This window comes from Cardiocondyla obscurior, linkage group LG02 (assembly GCF_019399895.1).
Source record: "Cardiocondyla obscurior isolate alpha-2009 linkage group LG02, Cobs3.1, whole genome shotgun sequence".
Lineage (NCBI taxonomy): Eukaryota > Metazoa > Arthropoda > Insecta > Hymenoptera > Formicidae > Cardiocondyla > Cardiocondyla obscurior.
This window is the reverse complement of record NC_091865.1, coordinates 1,213,591-1,232,954: the sequence shown is the minus strand read 5'-3', so window position 1 is coordinate 1,232,954 and position 19,364 is coordinate 1,213,591. Positions and strand designations below refer to the sequence as shown.

Genomic DNA, 19,364 nt, shown 5'->3' with positions numbered 1-19,364 from the left:
TTAACAAGACTTGAACTTCAGCAAGACCACTTTTCGCATCCCGGTCTCGTCTCTTTAGAAGGGTGTAGCGAAATGCTTGGAAAATAATACTGAAATGTACATTAAAGTTGTATTAAAATTGCGTTGAAATAATGTCTTGCGATATTCAAACTGTTCAAAATTTTTCATTCTAATTTCGCCTCTTTATTTAGCTTTGCTTCTAAGTTTGAAAAGATAAAGTTTGAAAATATCCGAACTAGATTTATGGTTTAAAAAAAAATTTTTTTTTTTTATTTTTTTAAATCAGACAAGTATCAAAACTCGACTTGTATTAACATATTACATAAGAGTCTTTGAGCGTTTTCACTTGACGGAGAAGTGTCCTAAAGTGCCAGGCATTTCGTTACGAACCGAGATTAGTCCAATTAGAATTCGGTAAAACTGACACGAGTAGTCATAAAGGTTAAAACGTCTCTGAAAATGTGAAAGCGAGAATACAGAAGCGTTTTCTTATATGAAGAGAGAGAGAGAAAATAGTAGGCGAGTTCTGGCACAGACGGCCGAGAATTATTTTTATGTTAAGCCGTGTCGAAGACTAAGAGTATTTCGTGCAAACGTACGCGCATTCACGCGAAATAGATGGGTCAATATTAACTCTCCTTAGAAGTATAAAAGTTTAAAAGCATCTTTTGGATTAGGGCTTAGTTTTAAGAGCACGTGGAGTCTGAAATTATACCAGTTTATCCTCCGATTACGAGCGTCTCTGCGTATTGCGAAAATAAATGCTGTATAAAAAATGCAAAGAGAAAACAGTAGGATATAAAGATAAATGCGATAATTCCTTGCTATAATAAAGAGGAATAAAATTCAGAGAAAGAAAGTAAAAAGATAAAAGATACTTACCTAATCTTCATATCGATCTTACTCCCTGATAAAAAATCTGCGTGAATAAAGAAAGAAAAAAAAAAAAAAGAAATAAGATAGTAGAGTAAAATACACGCGCATATGTGGTGCTTGTTAATAATGCAGTGACTAGGTTTATGGTTTAAATTATAATTTATTACAATTTGTACAGATTACAAATCGGTATCTACGATGTGATTTCCGTTAGACATCATAAAAGGAGTGAATATTAAGCAGAACGCTGCTCGTTACTGCACTAACATTATTATATCAATTATCATATAATTACCCTTGTATAATCTATATTTGACACATTGGTGAACACTCTGGTCACTAATAAGTATCGCTCGACGTATGTTCTGTCGGTGAATTCAAATGAGGCAGTAGTAGGGCAGTAATATAAATCGAATCACCATCAAAGTTTGTTTCGTTTTCTCGTTATTAAAACGTTCGTATCACTCTTTAATCCTGATCGATTACGAAGTTGATTAATTCGTAATTATTTCTTTCACGATCACCTCATTAAGCTTTAAGTAATCATCATGCTCGTCTAAGCCGCAACTTTCGGACATTGTTCTATTTTTTTTTCATTTTTTTTTATTATTTTTTTTTTTTTTAAATTAATATTAGTGATCAACAATTCACATCAAGAGACAACGTGTTTGAAAGTAATTTTATACGATTTACACATAGTCCCGCGACGATCCATCACGTTTCATGAATTCCTCCTCGTATTCATAGGCTCCTCGAGAATAAAAATGATCGTTATTGGACTATCTATTCTATACATAATAACATATACATATATATAATTGGAAGCCCTAGTCTACTAGGTTTTATATGGACGACGTATTTGAATTAGACAGTGATAGCGATATCTTCATTGAGGTTGCCCATGAACTACCTGCTAATCATTGAATCGCATGTTGATAGTACGTTTGTTATCGGCGGTACAGTCATAGTCAACGATGTCATCATCAGGAATAAAGTTGCCGTCGTGATAGCCATTATTACCGCCGCGCCGCGATTACCATTCCAATAATTCTGTCCGGCGCATCCATTTCCATCTGCTCAACAGAAAGTAATTCCATGTTAACAAATCGTGAATAACTGTCGCGAAAAAGTAATGAAATTATATGATACGTGTCGACATAGATCGCGACGAGGTGCTTCGCTTCATTCCCAAGTCATAAATACGATGTTCCGAAAGGATATGCGACAAGTTTAATTATACCCAAGGTGATGGCACTGCATCGGTAAAAGTCGTGGACTGGCAAAGTCTCCTTCGCGGAAAATGTAAATTTGAGAACGAGCCTAAGAAAGTTTTCCCGAACTTAAGCATCTTTTGAGAAGTTTCCTTCGCAATTACGACGACCCTATGTACCGCCGGCGGCTAAGTAATTTGATTCGAAGTGAAACGGGCAGACAGTAATTTGAGTTGTTGATTTCACTCGTGAGCATTAAAAATACGGCTGAATGTGTGAGTTAGGCTGAAAATTCAACTTTGATATCTACTTTTGTTTTTTATTTTTTTTTTAAGTCACTCCGGTGTACGATGATAATTCGAGTTGTACTTCTTTATAAATATATTTTAACACGTGCAAGATATTGCAATTTTACCAGATGCTAAAATTAATACAATTAATAAGTTTAAAAAGAAAATTGCATATTTATATGAATACGTATGACAACAATTAATAGCAACAGATTTTTTAGCCCTTTTGAATCTGAATATAAATATAAAAATAATAAGACGTACTATAGCATAATACATTTAATCGAATTCAATAACGTTAAATTAACATAATCTAAATAAATAAAAAAAAAATTTTTAATTTAATTGAATTCGTAACAGGTCAAGTGTAAAAACTTTAAATTGCAAGATTATCTTTAAAATCCAGTCGTTGACTTAAATCCTGTAAAAAAATCCTTCTCATTTCCATTATAATTTGAGTAATTCTTTCGCCGCTTCGGTTATCTGTAAATTGATTAGCAAAGTCTGTTTAAAGTCGACTTTAACTGATGCATAAAGCCGATTAAAACGCAACATTGAAAACTTGTTAATCTCGTTAGAAAAGTGCAGATAGTAGCAGTATGGCTAAATTATGATTCGCGAAAAGAAGGGCGAAATTACAACGACTATAACTAGAGTTCGCGCTCGTTTCAGGCTTCACAGGCGCAACCGTTCAAATTATTTCCTCGTTCCGGTGAAATTACTATCGTGCACTTTTTGCTGAGGTTCTTTGCATCTTCCTGCCAACGTTATCCGACGGCGACCGGCATGGCCCTTCCGGTAATTTGCTTTTTCCCCTCCCAGTTTGCTTGGCTCCTTTCTGCAGTGGTGCCCACCACTCTTCTTCTTTCTTGAAAATTTAATCGCGGAGCCGCGACGTCGCCTTTAATGCGATTCTTCGCCGCGTTCCTCCTTTTACCTTGCCTCGTTTTACCCAAGTTTTATTTCATGCCGTCGACATCCGCCGACGCGAGACTTTCTAAAAGAGCCATCCGCGTCCGTTGCGGTTAATAACGGCAACCTTTTCCCGAGGATACTCGCTAGATCTCGAAGAAAGAATAAAAACATCGGTTGCGCGGCATCGGTTAAATATCGCCAACGCCACCGGAAATATCGAAATTAATCGGTTTTCGATATTAACGAACGCCATTGCGAGAATTGGTTAGCGAAATTAAATACGTCCTTTCGGTTTCGTGTGGAATCACGGTCCAAATTTTGCAATCGTAAGCTAGGATCCAGGAACCAATTTCGACTTCTACATTCAATTTCGTCTTACTTCAACTCGTCGTTCAAATACGTTAACGTTTTAAGAACGCTTACAACGGCGAACGAAGCGTATAATATGATATCCAGCCAGTCGTGAAATTACGAGATACTACAAGAGATTCTGAATCGTAATTTTTATGAAAAATCTCATCTTGGATAATCGCGGACGTAACATGACGAAAGCGCACTTGTCCTACATAAAATCCCACTTGACTTCATGTAGCGCGACATCGGCATTTATTATTAATTTTTCATTCATTTTAATGGACAGTAATAATTGATGAAATTCAAAACAGTTGTTCCATTAATTAATTAAAATTATGAATAATATAAAAGAATGTATCTTTTTTTTTTTTTTTTTTCAATGTGGGGTCGATTGTTTTTATAGTTATAGATACGTGTGTATAAAAATTAATTGAACTAGTTTTATTAACGATCGTACAATACTATATTGTGACCGGTTTCAATAATGTTTTCCCTCGAATGTTTTAGTTATCACAGAGGAACAATAGTCATTAATTGTTACGAGGCATTCGTCTTCGTCAGTCTGTTGACATGATAAATCTACCGACATTCAGCTACGTATTTTTACACTCATGGCTCATCGAATTAATAAACTCATTTGGGACAGTTCTGCTTCTATTATATTTATGAGAATAAAAAAAATAGCACTCTAGATTAATATATCTACTTGAATAATGAAAAGTCGATTTACCTATATCACTATTGAAAGTGAGGAAAAAAAAAAAAAGAAAGATACATTAAAATAAATTAATATTATTACGCCAATAATCAAATTGGAAAACTGATCTAAAATTGGTAGTTTGATATAATTTTAATTATAATTTTATTATATTTCCAATTTTAATAAAAAAATACAGTAAAGAGAATATTTGTTGGTTTTGCAACACACAGCTATTTCAGTAGTAAGTTTACGTAATTAAATCGAAATCGATTCATTTATTCGATGCTGATAAAATAACGTTCTTGTTGCATTATAAGTTTAACGTTTCACTTCAAAAATATGCGCGCTGTATTTAAACTCTAATTATATCAATAACGTTGATGTATTATTTTCTCCCGTGTGTTATATTTTCGGATAGATCAAGTTATTTTCTCAGCTTATATCCGTTTTATAACTTTCGATGGCGATTCATATCGGTAACAGCCTGGAAGTTTTCCAGACCTGATAATAGCGTTGCTATTCATTATATTTCATTATTACGTTAGACAAGAGAAAAAGACTCGCTAGGTTCAGCTTGATCTTAACTTTTTCATGCCGTTGCAAATGACATCGCAATCTGTGTATTACTTTTTATTAAAGTCTTTATACGGTCGTATTTTTAATTGTATATTCATGCATGTATTAAACGATTTCATAAATTTCGTCTTAATTTTTCACTACAACGGTGGTTTTTCTGAATGAAATACTGTAACTGCGAGTGCGGTCTGAAAAAGTTTTCTCGTGAAAAGAGCCTGATTCCGGGGTGCGACGCGTCTGTAAATGCTTGGGCTTTCCGACCCGTGGTTTACGACTCTACGTTGTACGTGCGTCGCGACTCGTATTTTCTTCTTGTTTTTGCCACACATCATTAGATCGTCCGCTTCAAAGAGCCATCGTTAATGAATCGGAAAATATAATCGGAAATAATTTCGGTGATTGTTAGAAAGTAGTTCCCCGCAATTTTAAAATAATTCAGCGGAAAATTAAATATTTATATATTTTATATAAAAGAAAATGATAATGCAAAGTTCGAGTCCGAGACAGATGGAATTTTTTTTTGTAAAATAATATTAGAAAAAGTAAACGCAAATATTTAGCTGTTTCTATAAAACACATCTGACTTTTCTTAATTAATCGTTCTCGTTTTCCACGAGGATAATTTTTAATATGTTATATACTTTGTTGATATTAAAAGGGGTTAACGTTATTTCTGGGTGAAACAAAAGAGTTTTCACTAGCTTCATCGATTTCATCGTGTCCATGGGTAGAAGCATCAATTTAAAAAAAAAAAAAATATACCCAGCAGAAGCGTAAGTTTTCTCCGTATTACCACTGTAGACTGAACGGATATTGCCTTTCTGCTTTCCGAGATACAGAGCGATGTCATTGCAACGTCCGTGTTGGCGAATAAAGTTTTTATGAGGTCTGACAGGGGTACATCAAGCTTCGCGGGGAACGTGAAATATTGAATATTACTAAATAGACGGAAGAGGTGAACGATCGAATATGCATGACCGCGAAAGGAAACTTGCCTTTCGGAATAATTAGTAAAATTATAGAGCCGGTATCAAGTTAGGTCCTCAACTTTTAATTATGAGAATAACGACGTCTCGCATCACGCTCGGGAAATTATCTCATTTGCAATGCCGGATATGGGATATAATTTCTGCCTCTCCGTCTGACGTAGCGGCGTAGACGTACGCGTACATACACCGTGCACCCATACAGCGCGCCTTGCAAATAGAATATAGGAGAATTATGCACGCCGAATAGCCATTTGTTTTCCCAACGCGGCGCGTTCAATAAATCTCTTCGTCGGCTTAACTCAGAAATAATGCTTACTCGTTTGAAAAATTACTTTGTTAACGACACGTTCGCTCTTCTCTCGTCAATCGACCTCCGAGGCACTTGATTCGATGGGGCTACCTTCGTTACAGTTCACTTAGCTCGTGGTAAATTGCACCTGTGTGTGCTTAACCCGTTACTCAATTAAACCGCGAACCATTGCTCCATTTAATCATTATTGCGTTATAATAGCAAATTAGACACAATCTGCAAAATCGCGGCACCTACTTTTTGATAAATATTTCTCTGTAGACTGGCAAAATTAATCTTTTAATTAGAATTTAATCGTTTGATCAGCATGTATGAAACAATTAAAAGCTTGAAACGTTCAATTAGATTCAATAAATGTCATTTGTTTCTACGTTTTTTTTTTTTAAACGAGGGTACGATCGTTGACCCGTTTTTTCACGCAACTATGAACGTAAAGTATGTAATTACGCGTCGACTATCATCGATTATTGTACTGCCGACTATTACTTTCGGAGTGCCATTTTGCGAATCACAGGTCCATCGACACGTGTTTATTGTCGCTCTGCGGTGAGGCAAAAATTACAAGCTAACGTTATTGCGCGTCTCTCTTCTAGCAACTCTGTCTAACACTGACATTTAGCCCGCGGAATCGGTATTTGGCAGATAGCCAATTATTTGTCGGATCACATCGAAGCGAAAACGTTGATTCTCGTACCCTGAAATTTCTCTGGTGCCGCAGCGCCGTTAACGTCGTCCACCTTCTCTCGAATGTGGCCAAAAGGGAGGTCGGGCGCGTCGCCGTTCCTCTGTCATAACGCATTCGACGCCACGTATAGCAGATTACAGTGTTACACGTCGTTGAATCATGTAGGTAAACACGTTGAATCAAAGAGGCAAGGAACAGGGCTTACAATCAGAGCGTGTCACGCATAGGCGAAATATTTAGAGACGACATTGATCGTTTATCAATGTTACTTATCGTTAATTTTCTTTTATAACAGCTATGATTAATAATAATTTTTTTTTTTTTTTACGTTGAATAAGTTGTTTATTTCAAAATAGCAGTATTATTCTCATTAGATTAAGCGGAATACAGGATGGATATTTTTCTCGTTATTAACTTCGACAATTATCATGCGCATGTACATTAATTTCTCTCATATTGAACATATTTCTCCGCGGCGAAATGTACGCGGCGATAATTATTTCTTCTTGCATTTCTATAAAAATATTATACGATGTATAATGTATATTAATGTTTCATCAGCACATAAAATGTGATACATTAATGCTTTAACTTGGTGCATATTTTTTTTCCGCTAAAATCTGTACTTTAAAATAGATAATATTCATCTTCTATTACGTTTAATACAGTACGCCGTAGTAAAGGTATCCGTAGCAGCGAGTACTTTCGTAAAGCAACAAAGAATGATAAAAGGTTTTTTATGGAATGAAGAATAATGAAAGCAAACAAATGAAGTACTTCGTCATGAATATGTATGATCTAGCTAGGTGCTCGCAACATACATGTGATTGTCGCGAAGGATGATCACACCATCAGATAAAAGGGAATATATTGCATCACGCTCGCAATGAACTTACTAGTCGATTTTGGATCGTATCTACCGTTTCCTGCTTCGAAATTTGATTTCCATTTCTGATAACTCATTTCCACGTTCAATCAAATTGCCAATCCGCGAGGTACTTGAAACCGTTTCGTTCTGATTGTCAAAACATGCAGATTTCATCGCGCATCCCCCACGCGGTTTACATCAAATCTTTTATATATGTATATTTTTTTCAACTTTTTGACAGTGATCTATCGCGGTAGCTTGCGTAAAAGTTTCTTTTTTTTAGACGTTACATAATTTTTTTTATCATATAATCATATAATTACGAAAAAATTAAATATTAAAGATTTCTATGATAAAGTTAGGTGTGCGAATTAGATTCTTATTAGACGCGAAACAATTTAAAATTCTGATCAAAGAATTGGATGAAAAGAAAAGAAAGATTGGGATGATCTGCAATACGAATATTATACGCTTCTATACTTGCTGGCTCAAGGCAATTTGTAGTCGATGGAATTAGACTGTCGCGAATTTGCACCTGAACCGATGGTAAAGCAAGACAAAGGACCAGAGCCGCGCCATAGACGCCATTATTTGCATGCAAATGAAACGTTTATGTGGCAAGAAAAAAAAAATCTGCCAATTGAAATTGGGAATCAATATAATGACTAATTCTTGTATCGAAGAAAGTAAATTTAAAATACGTTTCAGAAGCGTGTCGCACCGAAATCGAAAAATTAATTGCGTTCCTTACGTAAAGAGGACTGCAATCTGTATTACAAAGAGTCTCACTGCGAAATATATGCTATTAATATGATAATTTTTACATTTTCTGATAACATTTTCACGAGGTTATTTATTTTCACATAAATAATCATGAACAGAGATGCATATTAATTCGCGGTACGTAATTGATAAATGTTAATGAATTCATCGTCAATACGGTTTTTGTTAATAATTACGTACAGAACGTTTACAAATCAACATTGATACGGCTGTTCTTAAATAAAAAAGTCGATGCGACGCCTGAATTAGCTGTCGATCGATTTTATTATTTTTATTATATATTTAATTATTATTATTTATTGTTACCGCTTAAAAACTTAATTTTAATATTTAATTGATATATGCTCAGGGTAAGGACACTTTCCGAATTTCCCCGCACCCCACCCGCAATCACCAGCGATCGTGTTCAGCATTAGGCGACGGTCGGGTGGGGGTGATAGAGGACCCTAGCGCGCCGACCAATCACAGCGCTCTATCGATCGCCTGATCGATCACGGTCTGCACTACTTCTTGCACAGTCGAACAGATACGTTGGCCACGTGGGGAGCACCGGTGTTCGCGGCGGGTAATGAGGCATCCGCGTGATGTTCTCTCGCGGTTTATCGTCGCGTACGTACGTCTCGTCTTGCTCCAAAGGCCCTACGAATCGCGGTGTCGTGCACGGGACATCGCCGTTGTCCATTCACCGACACTCGACCGGTCTCCTACGTCGCGGCAGAGACTTCCGTCCCGTTCCGAGCGAGTATTGAGGCATCCGCGTGATGTTCTCTCGCGGTTTATCGTCGCGTACGTACGTCTCGTCTTGCTCCAGGGGCCTTACGAACCGAAGTGTCGTGCACGGGACATCGCCGTTGTTCATTCACCGACACTCGACCGGCCTCCTACGTCGCGGCAGAGACTTTCGTCCCGTTCCGAGCGAGTATTGAGGCATCCGCGTGATGTTCTCTCGCGGTTTATCGTCGCGTACGTACGTCTCGTCTTGCTCCAGGGGCCTTACGAACCGAAGTGTCGTGCACGGGACATCGCCGTTGTCCATTCACCGACACTCGACCGACCGGTCTTCTTCGTCGCGGCCGAGATTCTCGTCCTGTATCGAGCGGAGGATTTTTGAGGATCTCGAGGAAGACAGTGCGCGGTGAACGTTTTACACCGCGGCCTCGTGTCGTTCGCCGCTTGGCGCATAGTTTGCAACGTCGTTCATTCCGCGGACGAGAGTCGATCGAAGGATCTAGGTGATTTCTTGATCCTCGCTGTACGACGTAGCCAGTTCCTCGTGTCGAGATCGAGGACGACTCCAGTGAAGAACAGATAAAAGTAAGTAAAGCCACGAATATTGTGAACATAAATTTATATAACGAATAATCGTTCGTCGTGCTTCTTAATTTTCGTTGTAAAAATGGGTATGGGCGCGGGGAGCGCGGGGAGCGCGGGGAGCGCGGGGAGTGTGGGGAGCACGGAGAGTAAAGGGAGAGAACGGTGCGCGCTAGCGTTGGTATGTGCGTCCGGTCACCCGAGACCAAAACACGCGCACGGTTACATGTAAATAATACGCACTGAATACTATATTGAATAGAACAGTATATTCATTGCAATTTTTGTGTTCCAGATAATATCCTGGCATTGACGAAGGACCAACCCGACATCCCGCAGACATCCTGAGAGGAGGAGGAGGCCCAGGAAGGGTATCCTGCACCGGCGGAGCAACCCAGAGGGCAAGTATCAATTTCTCTTCGTAAATTAATGATTTAGATTTTTTATAATATTTCTTTATTATTTTATTTAATTAGATAAAATATCTACAATGTAATTTTTTAATTTTTTTGTTACAGATCAAGAGAAACTCCGCTGCTTCGCATCGTTGAGTGAAAAAAAGTGCCGTACGCCGATATCAGTAATTTTACGAACCGCAGCCGGTTCGTCGGTCGATCGGGAGTTCCGTCAGTTTGCGGGCGTTTTTTTTGCGATTTCTTTTTTTTACGGGAGTGCATTCGCGAGTGACTTGTGCGCGGAAGGATGGCTCGTCACGTCCCATCTGAGAGGAAGAGCAGGCCGGGACTGGCATCCTGCATCGGCGGAGCAACTCTTAGGTAAGCATAAATTAAAAAAGAAAAAAAACTTTATCAAATAAAAACTTATATTTTTTTTTAATAATTATATTAACTAATTTACATGTCTCTACATTAATATTTCTTTTTATGTTACAGTCACCGGCAGAATTCTTCAACTCCGCTGTATGCAGATCGGTAAGCCAATAACTTGTTTTTATTTTCAGGATTTTCTTTTTCAGGTTCGCCGAAAAATAACGCGCGACATGGATTAGTAATTTTCGCGAATTTTAAAATCACGGTCGGGATATTCGCGAGTGACTTGTGCGCGAAGATGGCTCGTCACATCCCACCTGAGAGGAGGAGCAGGCTCAGGACGGGCATCCTGCTTCGATGGAGCAACTGTTTGGTAAATACAAATTTTTAAAATAAAATTTTTGTTAACTGTTATTTGTTTCTTTTTTCTCTGAAAAATCTGTTATAAAATAAAATGTGCCTTATATTATTTGCGTGACACGTATTACACAAAATTTTTTGTTGTCAATCATTTTAATACGAGTAATTTATATATTATAATAATTCGTGATGTCGGTAATGCGAACGTATCTGTTTGGAGTTATATCTTATGTACGAATAAACAGGAAATCTAAGAGAATCTGTGTACAGAATCTCGTCGGAATAATGAGCAAAGGGATTTTGCCTTGTCTGTTTTCCTTCGTTTCCGTGCGAGTTAGCAAATTGAGCAACTATGGTGCTCATCGAAGCGTTCCGTATTAGCGCACATTTCATCGAGGTATAATGACAAGGCTACATTTTCATGCTTCTCCGCGATACTCTTACACACAGTTCCCGTCTTGTAACGATAATTTAAAATTTCAAATAATTTCCGTACGGCGTATCATTAATAGATACCTCGACATCCGTTCTTCCTTCTTTTTTTTTTTTTTTTTTTTTTTTTTATTTATCATCGTTATGACATTTTGCGCGCAGAATTATTATCGTCGAGACGTAAATGCTTCGCGGAAGAAAAGACGGTAGCTCTCCCTGCTCTCGTATCTTGTTGAACTTCTCTGATGCAGTATTTCACAATTTATAATGTACATAATGATATTGAAATAAGAAGAAACTTTCCGTGAGTGTCCGAGAAACGAAATCCGTAGCTCGGCAGGATGGAACTTACGTCGCCAACTTACTTACTAATCGAAGCGAATCTCTTCACGGGGCAGAGACTCACCCCACGCGCGTCTCTTTTTCTACCGTAATGCTTTTCCTTCCTTCGGCGTCCAACTTTCGCTTCACACTCTTCGCGGCCCTTTCCTCACTTTGCAGACTTCAACATTCGCGCGCACGCCCGGGGGTACTTACTTCTTACTATTCCGGGATACCTTCGAGAGCGCGGCTGCGAACTCGCTTCGCATCGATAATGCGAAACGTATATCCCGCCAATAGGGCGGAGGCGAGCCGATTTCTTGCAGGAAAAGGACGAGGGTGGGTTCTCGGGAGCGCGAGGGCGAAAAAAAGGCGCGGCCTGTCTTCTTACTAGAGACGTATCGAACTGCGATTCCCTTCCAATTCCGGGGACAGCCCGAATCTAAAGAGTGTCGGCAGGCAGAGATGAATATTAACGACTATGTGCTAGTATTTCGCTTTCATGGAAATGATCGGACACGGATACAACTGAATTTCTAGTCTGCTCGTTGTTTATATTGTTCCCTTGAAATTTCCATCGAGTAGCATAGAATCCTCGACGGCAACCCTTTTTTTTATTATGCAATCAAGTCTCTCCTCCGAGTCTTTTACGGAGCAAAGAAATTTTTGGAATATATTAAACGAGACGTTCAATGATACTCGGTTATTATTTGTGCGCCAGCAACAAATATCTTGTTAGCCACGATACTCGTAATATTAAAGGTACGAATTGATCGCTTTTATTGCATACCGTTTCGTTATTCGTTTGTAGTTTCAAGTTTCACGTTAATTTTATTTGTTCTCTTTCTTATGCGCTATGTCTAATGGGTTTTGTTAGAGTGAATATGGATGCGAATTTCTAATCTTCTGACCTCACCATATTGTCATGCCGCGTACACGTTATTATCGGTATCGATCGTAGAGGGTGGACCGCTTGATTTTCGGGTTGAGCAGACGGACGATCTCAATGCGGATTATAGACTGCCGTACCAATTCCATTACCTGGTTGTGCAGCTAGCCATGCAAATTTTCGTGAGCCGGCAGCGCAACCGGTTATGCAAATTTATCGGAAATAAAAAAAAAGAAACAGCGTATATGTGCGATTGCTTGACTCGACTCGAAGCTCGCTACGATTTATGAATTATAATAGCTCCGAATATATTCTTCTCTTTTATTAGCATACAAGTCACCCTTTTCTCGTCTCTCTATTTTAAAATTATTCAATCGTATCGACTCACTGTTCGATTTATTAATTAATTTATGTTTATAAAAGTTTAATCTACATTTTCATATTGAGACTTATTTTCAAGATCTATTTTTCCATCTCAATGAGAAATACTATTAAAGTTTTATAAAAATGGAAAAATTCAAGTAAAGTAAATTTATTAATTAAAAAAATTTAATATTTTCTTTTTTAATTTAAAGTAATATAATTTTTTTTTTCCATTTAAATTTACATTTTTAGAAGACATATTTTATTACTGAGTATTTAATATGCACATTTATTCACACAATCCGTTTATTTGGTTATAAGAGCAGAAATTTTCTTTTCCATTTTCTTTGATATTTTCTCGCAGCTTTATAAATAATTCAAGATTGTATAAGTCGTCGCGTACAATTTCCGTTATATTTGCTCGTATCTTCACGGTCGAACAGTGTCAACCCAGCAACTGTTTCGAACTCGGAAATACATATCTAGGTGTACGGACTACCGTCGCGTAAATACATTCGTCAGCGTAACTCAGATTTGTGATATACTTATCTTCGTTAAAAGTAAAAAATATATTAAAAAATTGTAACAAGCTTAATTACGTTTTGAAGTTTATCTGAAATCGTGCTCTTGATATACACAGTTTAATAGACAAACTGTTAATTTTGCCACATCATAATTTAGTAGAAAGAGCTCAAATAAAGTTCGTTTTGAGATAGCCGCTCTATTTTTCCCAATAATCGATTCTAGGGACAGAAAAACGTTAAGACTTGAGGGGGTAGGATTTTAGCGGATTTTATCTCGTTTTGCCGAGAGGAAGCGACGTCAGCGTCGCAGTGATAGTATAAAAGTACAGGGCGACGCGTATATTGCGCATGGGTAGCGAACGGTGCGGGCGCACACTCGCGCTAGGAGTCCTAATGCCACGTTTACGCTTCTTTTAGTGCGGAGTAATGGTATCGACGGCTAGGAGTAGGCACCGGCGCCGTTGGCGCAGATGAAATCCCCGATCCCGAGAGCGATATAGCCCGGCTGCAGTTTTATCGCGCCTCCTCGTACGGATATTGTCGGGCGACTTCAGCCCGTGAAATCTCCTGTAATCGTAACGACGTAAATCGTAAACGCGAGTTCCTCATTCGCTCCCCCGCGAAAGAGCGCATTACCGGGAAAACCACCGCTTTCTGAAGGAACCATCCGGTCGCTCGTAAACGATACGCCCTCCGCGACCCACGCGAGTTTTCGAGGAAGATAAAAATTTTTTTTCGCTCCCGGTGTACTCGAGACCCTTCGTTTCGATTTTGTCAAGTTGATTGAAGCGGCGTCACTTGCGTATTAAAATTTATATTAAAAAAATCGTAAGCGCGACTCTAATCCAGTATGCGATATAGATAAAATACAAGAATAATAGATAAAATTATTACTAATTTTTTACGGTGTTTTCATAAATATTTTCTGCGCGTGTAATAGAATTTCGGTGACACGTTAATAAAACTGGAGCGTTAATTGCTGAATTCCTCATTGATTAATAGCTCTAGAGACTTTGGAGAAGGGCAGGACCTAAGTGAGCCGACAATTTCAGAGGCGAGAGAAATAGATGGTTCTCGCGGCGCGGATCTTTACGTCACGGAAATAATCCCGAATCATAATCGTTCGCGTTGTTCTTATTTTATTATTTAATATTCGTCGTGCGCGTTATTATCTCGCGATAAAATAATGCCCTGCCATCGAGATATTTTATTCGCGTCGGAGTTTTAATTAATACTTGAACACTCTTGGATATATTTTACATAAAAATGGCTCTACAAAGAATGACTCTCGTCTGTTATACGGATAAATAGGCGCTGACAGGCGCGATCGATATCGGCCAACAAGCGATTTCAATTACATTTTGTTACCTCTTGTAATGAGGCGCAGTTTAATCATCGTTGAATTACGCGAACGGGGAATATCCTGACGTACTCGTGTTTGTGTAAATTGCTGTTACCGACATTGTGATAAATGTGTACACCACTCGCGCTGATACGATGGCACTCTTGCTATTAACGATCTTTATGGTGTCAATCAAAATAACTTGGTAACTCGGCCTTATTCCTTCCCCCCATCATTGATTAATGGTTTGCGGCGAAGGATCTTCACAAAGTTTTGCAGCTTTGTGTGTGCGTGTATATAATACGGCGCTACCGCCAGCTTGCTATAATCCCCCCCATTTATAAACCGCTTGGTAATTAAAAAATCATAAAAAAAATTTTTACAATTCTTTATTAATTTTAAACAAATTTTTATCAGGAATAAAACGTACGATAATAAATTTACAAATGTCGCGACACTTTTATAGAGGCGTAGGACTTTTCCTTAAACGTGATCGAACATTGTAATTTGTTCCTTATAATAATTAGCTTTAATTAGTAAAAATACAAGTTCGGTATAATTTCGCGTATAGTTTCGGAAAGTTGAAACCGAGAAAAGAATTCTCAGCGCAGCTCTGACTTTTACGTTATTGATTGCTTTATTACATAAACTCGCGGGGATCGCTGACCCATACGTACGTACGCGCCGGGAGATAAAACTGACTCACCCTCCCGCTACTCGAAGGGAAACGAATCTGCTCTAGCAATGGGGTTTACGTGCGACTGCATGCGCGACGGGGGTTGGAAATAAGACACGCATTAAATCGGAGTGACAGGCGCGTCGCGTGGAGTGATGCGATCGGGAAGACGGATGCGAGACCATTTTCTGTAACTGGATAACGGCTATGCTTTTTCAACTGGAAGAGTCATAGCCCCCACGTTTCCTCGGCGACCGGCTTGATACGGCTGAGAATAGCACATAACTGTCGTTGGGCGGCGTGATTCACGTGAAAGATTGCGCGCGGGCCGATACATTCATGGGGTCGCGGAACCATAAATGTTATTGTTGCTCTTAGCTTTATTACACTTGTCTCGAGAAACGTTTCTTCCAAGCATCGTCGCGTTTTGCTGAACGTGCAATCGTACCTCGCAGAACTACTGCTCGACTGTCGGGATTAAATATTCCCTACGAGAACTGCAATCGGTAGGAAAATTGTATAATACGTTTTATAAAATGCCTGGAAATCGAAGCGATAAAAAACTGAGACTCGCGGTGTCGATATCGCACAATACGCCTCGTCGTTTCGTTCCTCGTGCGCATTTCTCGTTCTGCGGATTCGGTAATTTTGCATTTGACAGAAATGTTTGTATTTTCACTTAAAAGAACAAAAATGCACAGCAGACTTCGTGCTTCATTAACTTTGAAAGTGCGTGACTCCGGTCGATTTGTCGTTGCGTTGCACATTGAAAGAAACTTTACGCCTGCTTACACCGTCCCACTTAGCTTGATCAATGAATTTTGTTCAGTTCAGTAATATCGCGCGACTCGTATAAACGTATTTGACAATCGTGCCGCAATCCTTGCAGATGTGTCGAACTAATGTTCGCTCTAGTTCTATTTCCTGCCGTTGGAAATGGTTCGGCATAATCGTATTATTTCGACGCTGTACCGATTCTTTACCATCAGATAACGTCAATATGCAACTGAGAAAATATTTCTCGCTACAGTCATTGTGACTGGACTTTCTGTTTATCGTTGCTTTTCGTTTTTCTCTTGAGAAATATCAGTTTTCACGGAAAACACGCTTGTAAATCGAACTTACGTGTTCATTAAAAGTTTCGACGATAGCTATTTATTTGCTTACAATCGCCAAGTATCTTATTACTTTTTAAAAAATTTATATGGAGAAAAGAGAAAAGGAATCTACGGTTTACGAGGCATTATCATGTCGCAAGACCGAGACGATTAAAGTACGATATAATAATTAAAAATTTCGGAATTAAATTAGAACGTTAAGTTATATTGCAAAGAAAAGTATGATTTTTTTTCCCCTCCCTAAGTGATTGAAAGCAATTAAATATGATAAAAAAGATCAGAGTAGAGGGCAGCTCAACGAAAGCGATGAGAAACTTACGGTGGCCGTAAGGTGATGATTCGCCGGTGATCGGTGCGAGACGCGGTTTGTCCTCGAAGATTTCAATGTCCGCCGATTTTCTATAAACGTCTGAAATGGAGACCGTGCAGCGCAGATGCAAGTGTCCCTTGTGAAACATGCCGCTCTCCACTTTAAACTCGATCAGCGAAGTCTTAGTTTCTCCCTCGTCTTCGTGAGAATTCGTTTTATTCCATATGCGATGTAATATGTTATTCTTGATCTGAAACAATAAGCAACGCGAATTAAGACACATAGATTTTTAAGAAAATATTATTATTAAAAGGCATCGTTGACATTTGCAACGATATAAAATTTATTTTACAGAAAAGTTTGAACTCACAGTTTTTAAATACGGTAAATCTTCTTGGAATGAGTATATTAAAAAAAAAAATATTTTTTTTGTCATGTATAGTTAAACCAAGCAACCTCTCGAGGTATAATCTCATTTAATTAATAGATCGCGTTTAGCGCTTAAGGAAAATCCTTTCATCATTTATTCTGTTGCTGCACGGATATCGAAGTAACTTTCACGTTTACTATCGCGTTTCACAAAGGGAATTATTATTGCTGTCTGTTAAAGATATTATGTGGTTATGTTACTCTTAATGCAGCTTTGTCTTTGTCTCTTATTCATTTAATAACGTCGTTGCGTCTTTTATCTTCGTCAACGAGAGTAAGACGGAAAATGGGGATCCGCAATAGAGTCGGGAGTCGCTCGGCATGCTTACTTCGAGAAACAAACGTGGATGCGTATCAAGTTCAGTAACAATAATGCGATTCTATGCGATACATGCACTATAAAATTTCATGAATTATAAATATATCGTTAACGCGCGGCTTTTCTATAGAGTTAAACTTTTGACTTTTTATAATTTTTTTTGGACGCGTCGCGGATCGGTCGTTTTTTTACGAAATTCAATAGAAATATAATTTTCGTCATTTTGAAATTAAAACACGTCAGTCGCACAGGCAACGAGCATACGAATGCGTCGCGCGACCCGCAATAAATACACGTGGAAGGATCTTATTTTATGTATAACCGGGGGGACTACTTTCAAGAAGTATATATGGTCGAGAAGAAACGAATTTGTCTTCGATCGTCCACAACGTTACGAAAGAACAGGAACGCTCTGAGAACTCGGGAGGCGACGTTATCATTTGTAGAACAAACAAGGACATACATCATGTCTGCGGGCGTACAGTGTCACGTGCGGATACAGGCTACATCCATAAAGCATAAAGCATAAAGCTGATGCCATCACAGATGCCATCTTCTCTCACACCTTTTTTCCTTTTCTGTACGACGCGAGAGTGCCGGCGGAATTCTTGCGTGCACGTAGCTCCGAGTCTAAATTATATTACGTACGCGATCTTCATATCTCGAGAAGCTGGTTTTGATGACGTTACCGCGCGTAGGTGTCCTCAATGTGAGGAATTGATTGACACATTGTTAACGCTATAGAGTTTCGGCTGCGGCTTGCTTTCGCGTCCCTCATTGTCCTAGCGAATGTAATATTCTCTGCTTGCCGTGCGTTACATTTTCCACATAGCACATACATTCCTTCGTTCCACTGTAGATCTTGTGTTCCACAATAAACCTACTATATTTGTCTCTATGTCTGGAAGCGTATGCGAATGGAATCTAATATTGCGTGTAGCAACTAAATTTATGCGATTATATGTATGTATTCATTGAGCGTAATGTAAATTGTAACTCATTCCATACAAGAAGATTAAAAATTGATTGATTTATTAACTTCTTAATTTACGAAAAAAAAAAAAGAAAAAAGCGAAAGATATAAATTTATTCCATTATGAAATGTGCATACTTATTTCAAATTATTTTTTTTACTTTATTTTATGTTACATTAATAGAGTAATTTTTATTATTAATGTTATGAATTTTTTGTATGTGCGCATATCACACACACATTCTCTCTTTTTCTTTCTCAATATCTTTTTAAATAATTTACTATACAATAGTTATATAAATATTTCCAACTGGTCAGGCGGGAGGAACTTTCGAAATGGAAATCAGGCGCAAAACGCAGTAAAAGTCCGAAAATTGCATTCGAGTTTCGAATTTACGAGAATGCACGTGCTGTGTGACTAGGGATTATTTGCCCGAAATATTGGTGGATGTTTCATATGCCGAGGCAAAGCTTTCCGGTAGAGTGCGGGAAGCAAGGCGGAAATATTGGCGGCGAGAAAATATGAGCGAAAACTTGATTTGAGATAGGTGGAACCGAGGTAGAGTTTTCTTGGCAACGGATCAAGCGCACACTTATATACCTACCTACGCGGATAAAATGTATGTGCTAGTTATGTACGCACTCACATATTCGAAAAAGAGAAGCAAAG

General features: G+C 38.4%; 1 protein-coding gene across 2 annotated transcripts in view; it reads right to left on the bottom strand.

Moving 5' to 3' along the window:
* Positions 1-288: 288 nt before the first annotated feature.
* The window catches only part of LOC139111741 (uncharacterized), an 83,958-nt gene continuing 64,882 nt past the window's right edge, over positions 289-19,364 (bottom strand). The window contains exons 5-7 of one of the 2 annotated variants that reach the window (XM_070672213.1): positions 16,983-17,223; positions 1,787-1,949; positions 289-1,627 (exon numbers count right to left, since the gene is read on the bottom strand). In XM_070672213.1, coding sequence (XP_070528314.1) covers positions 1,618-1,627; positions 1,787-1,949; positions 16,983-17,223 — 414 coding nt within the window. In that variant the 3' untranslated portion in view covers positions 289-1,617. Of the gene's footprint in view, positions 1,950-16,982; positions 17,224-19,364 lie in introns of both variants that reach the window. The other variant, XM_070672220.1, reaches the window with a different exon arrangement.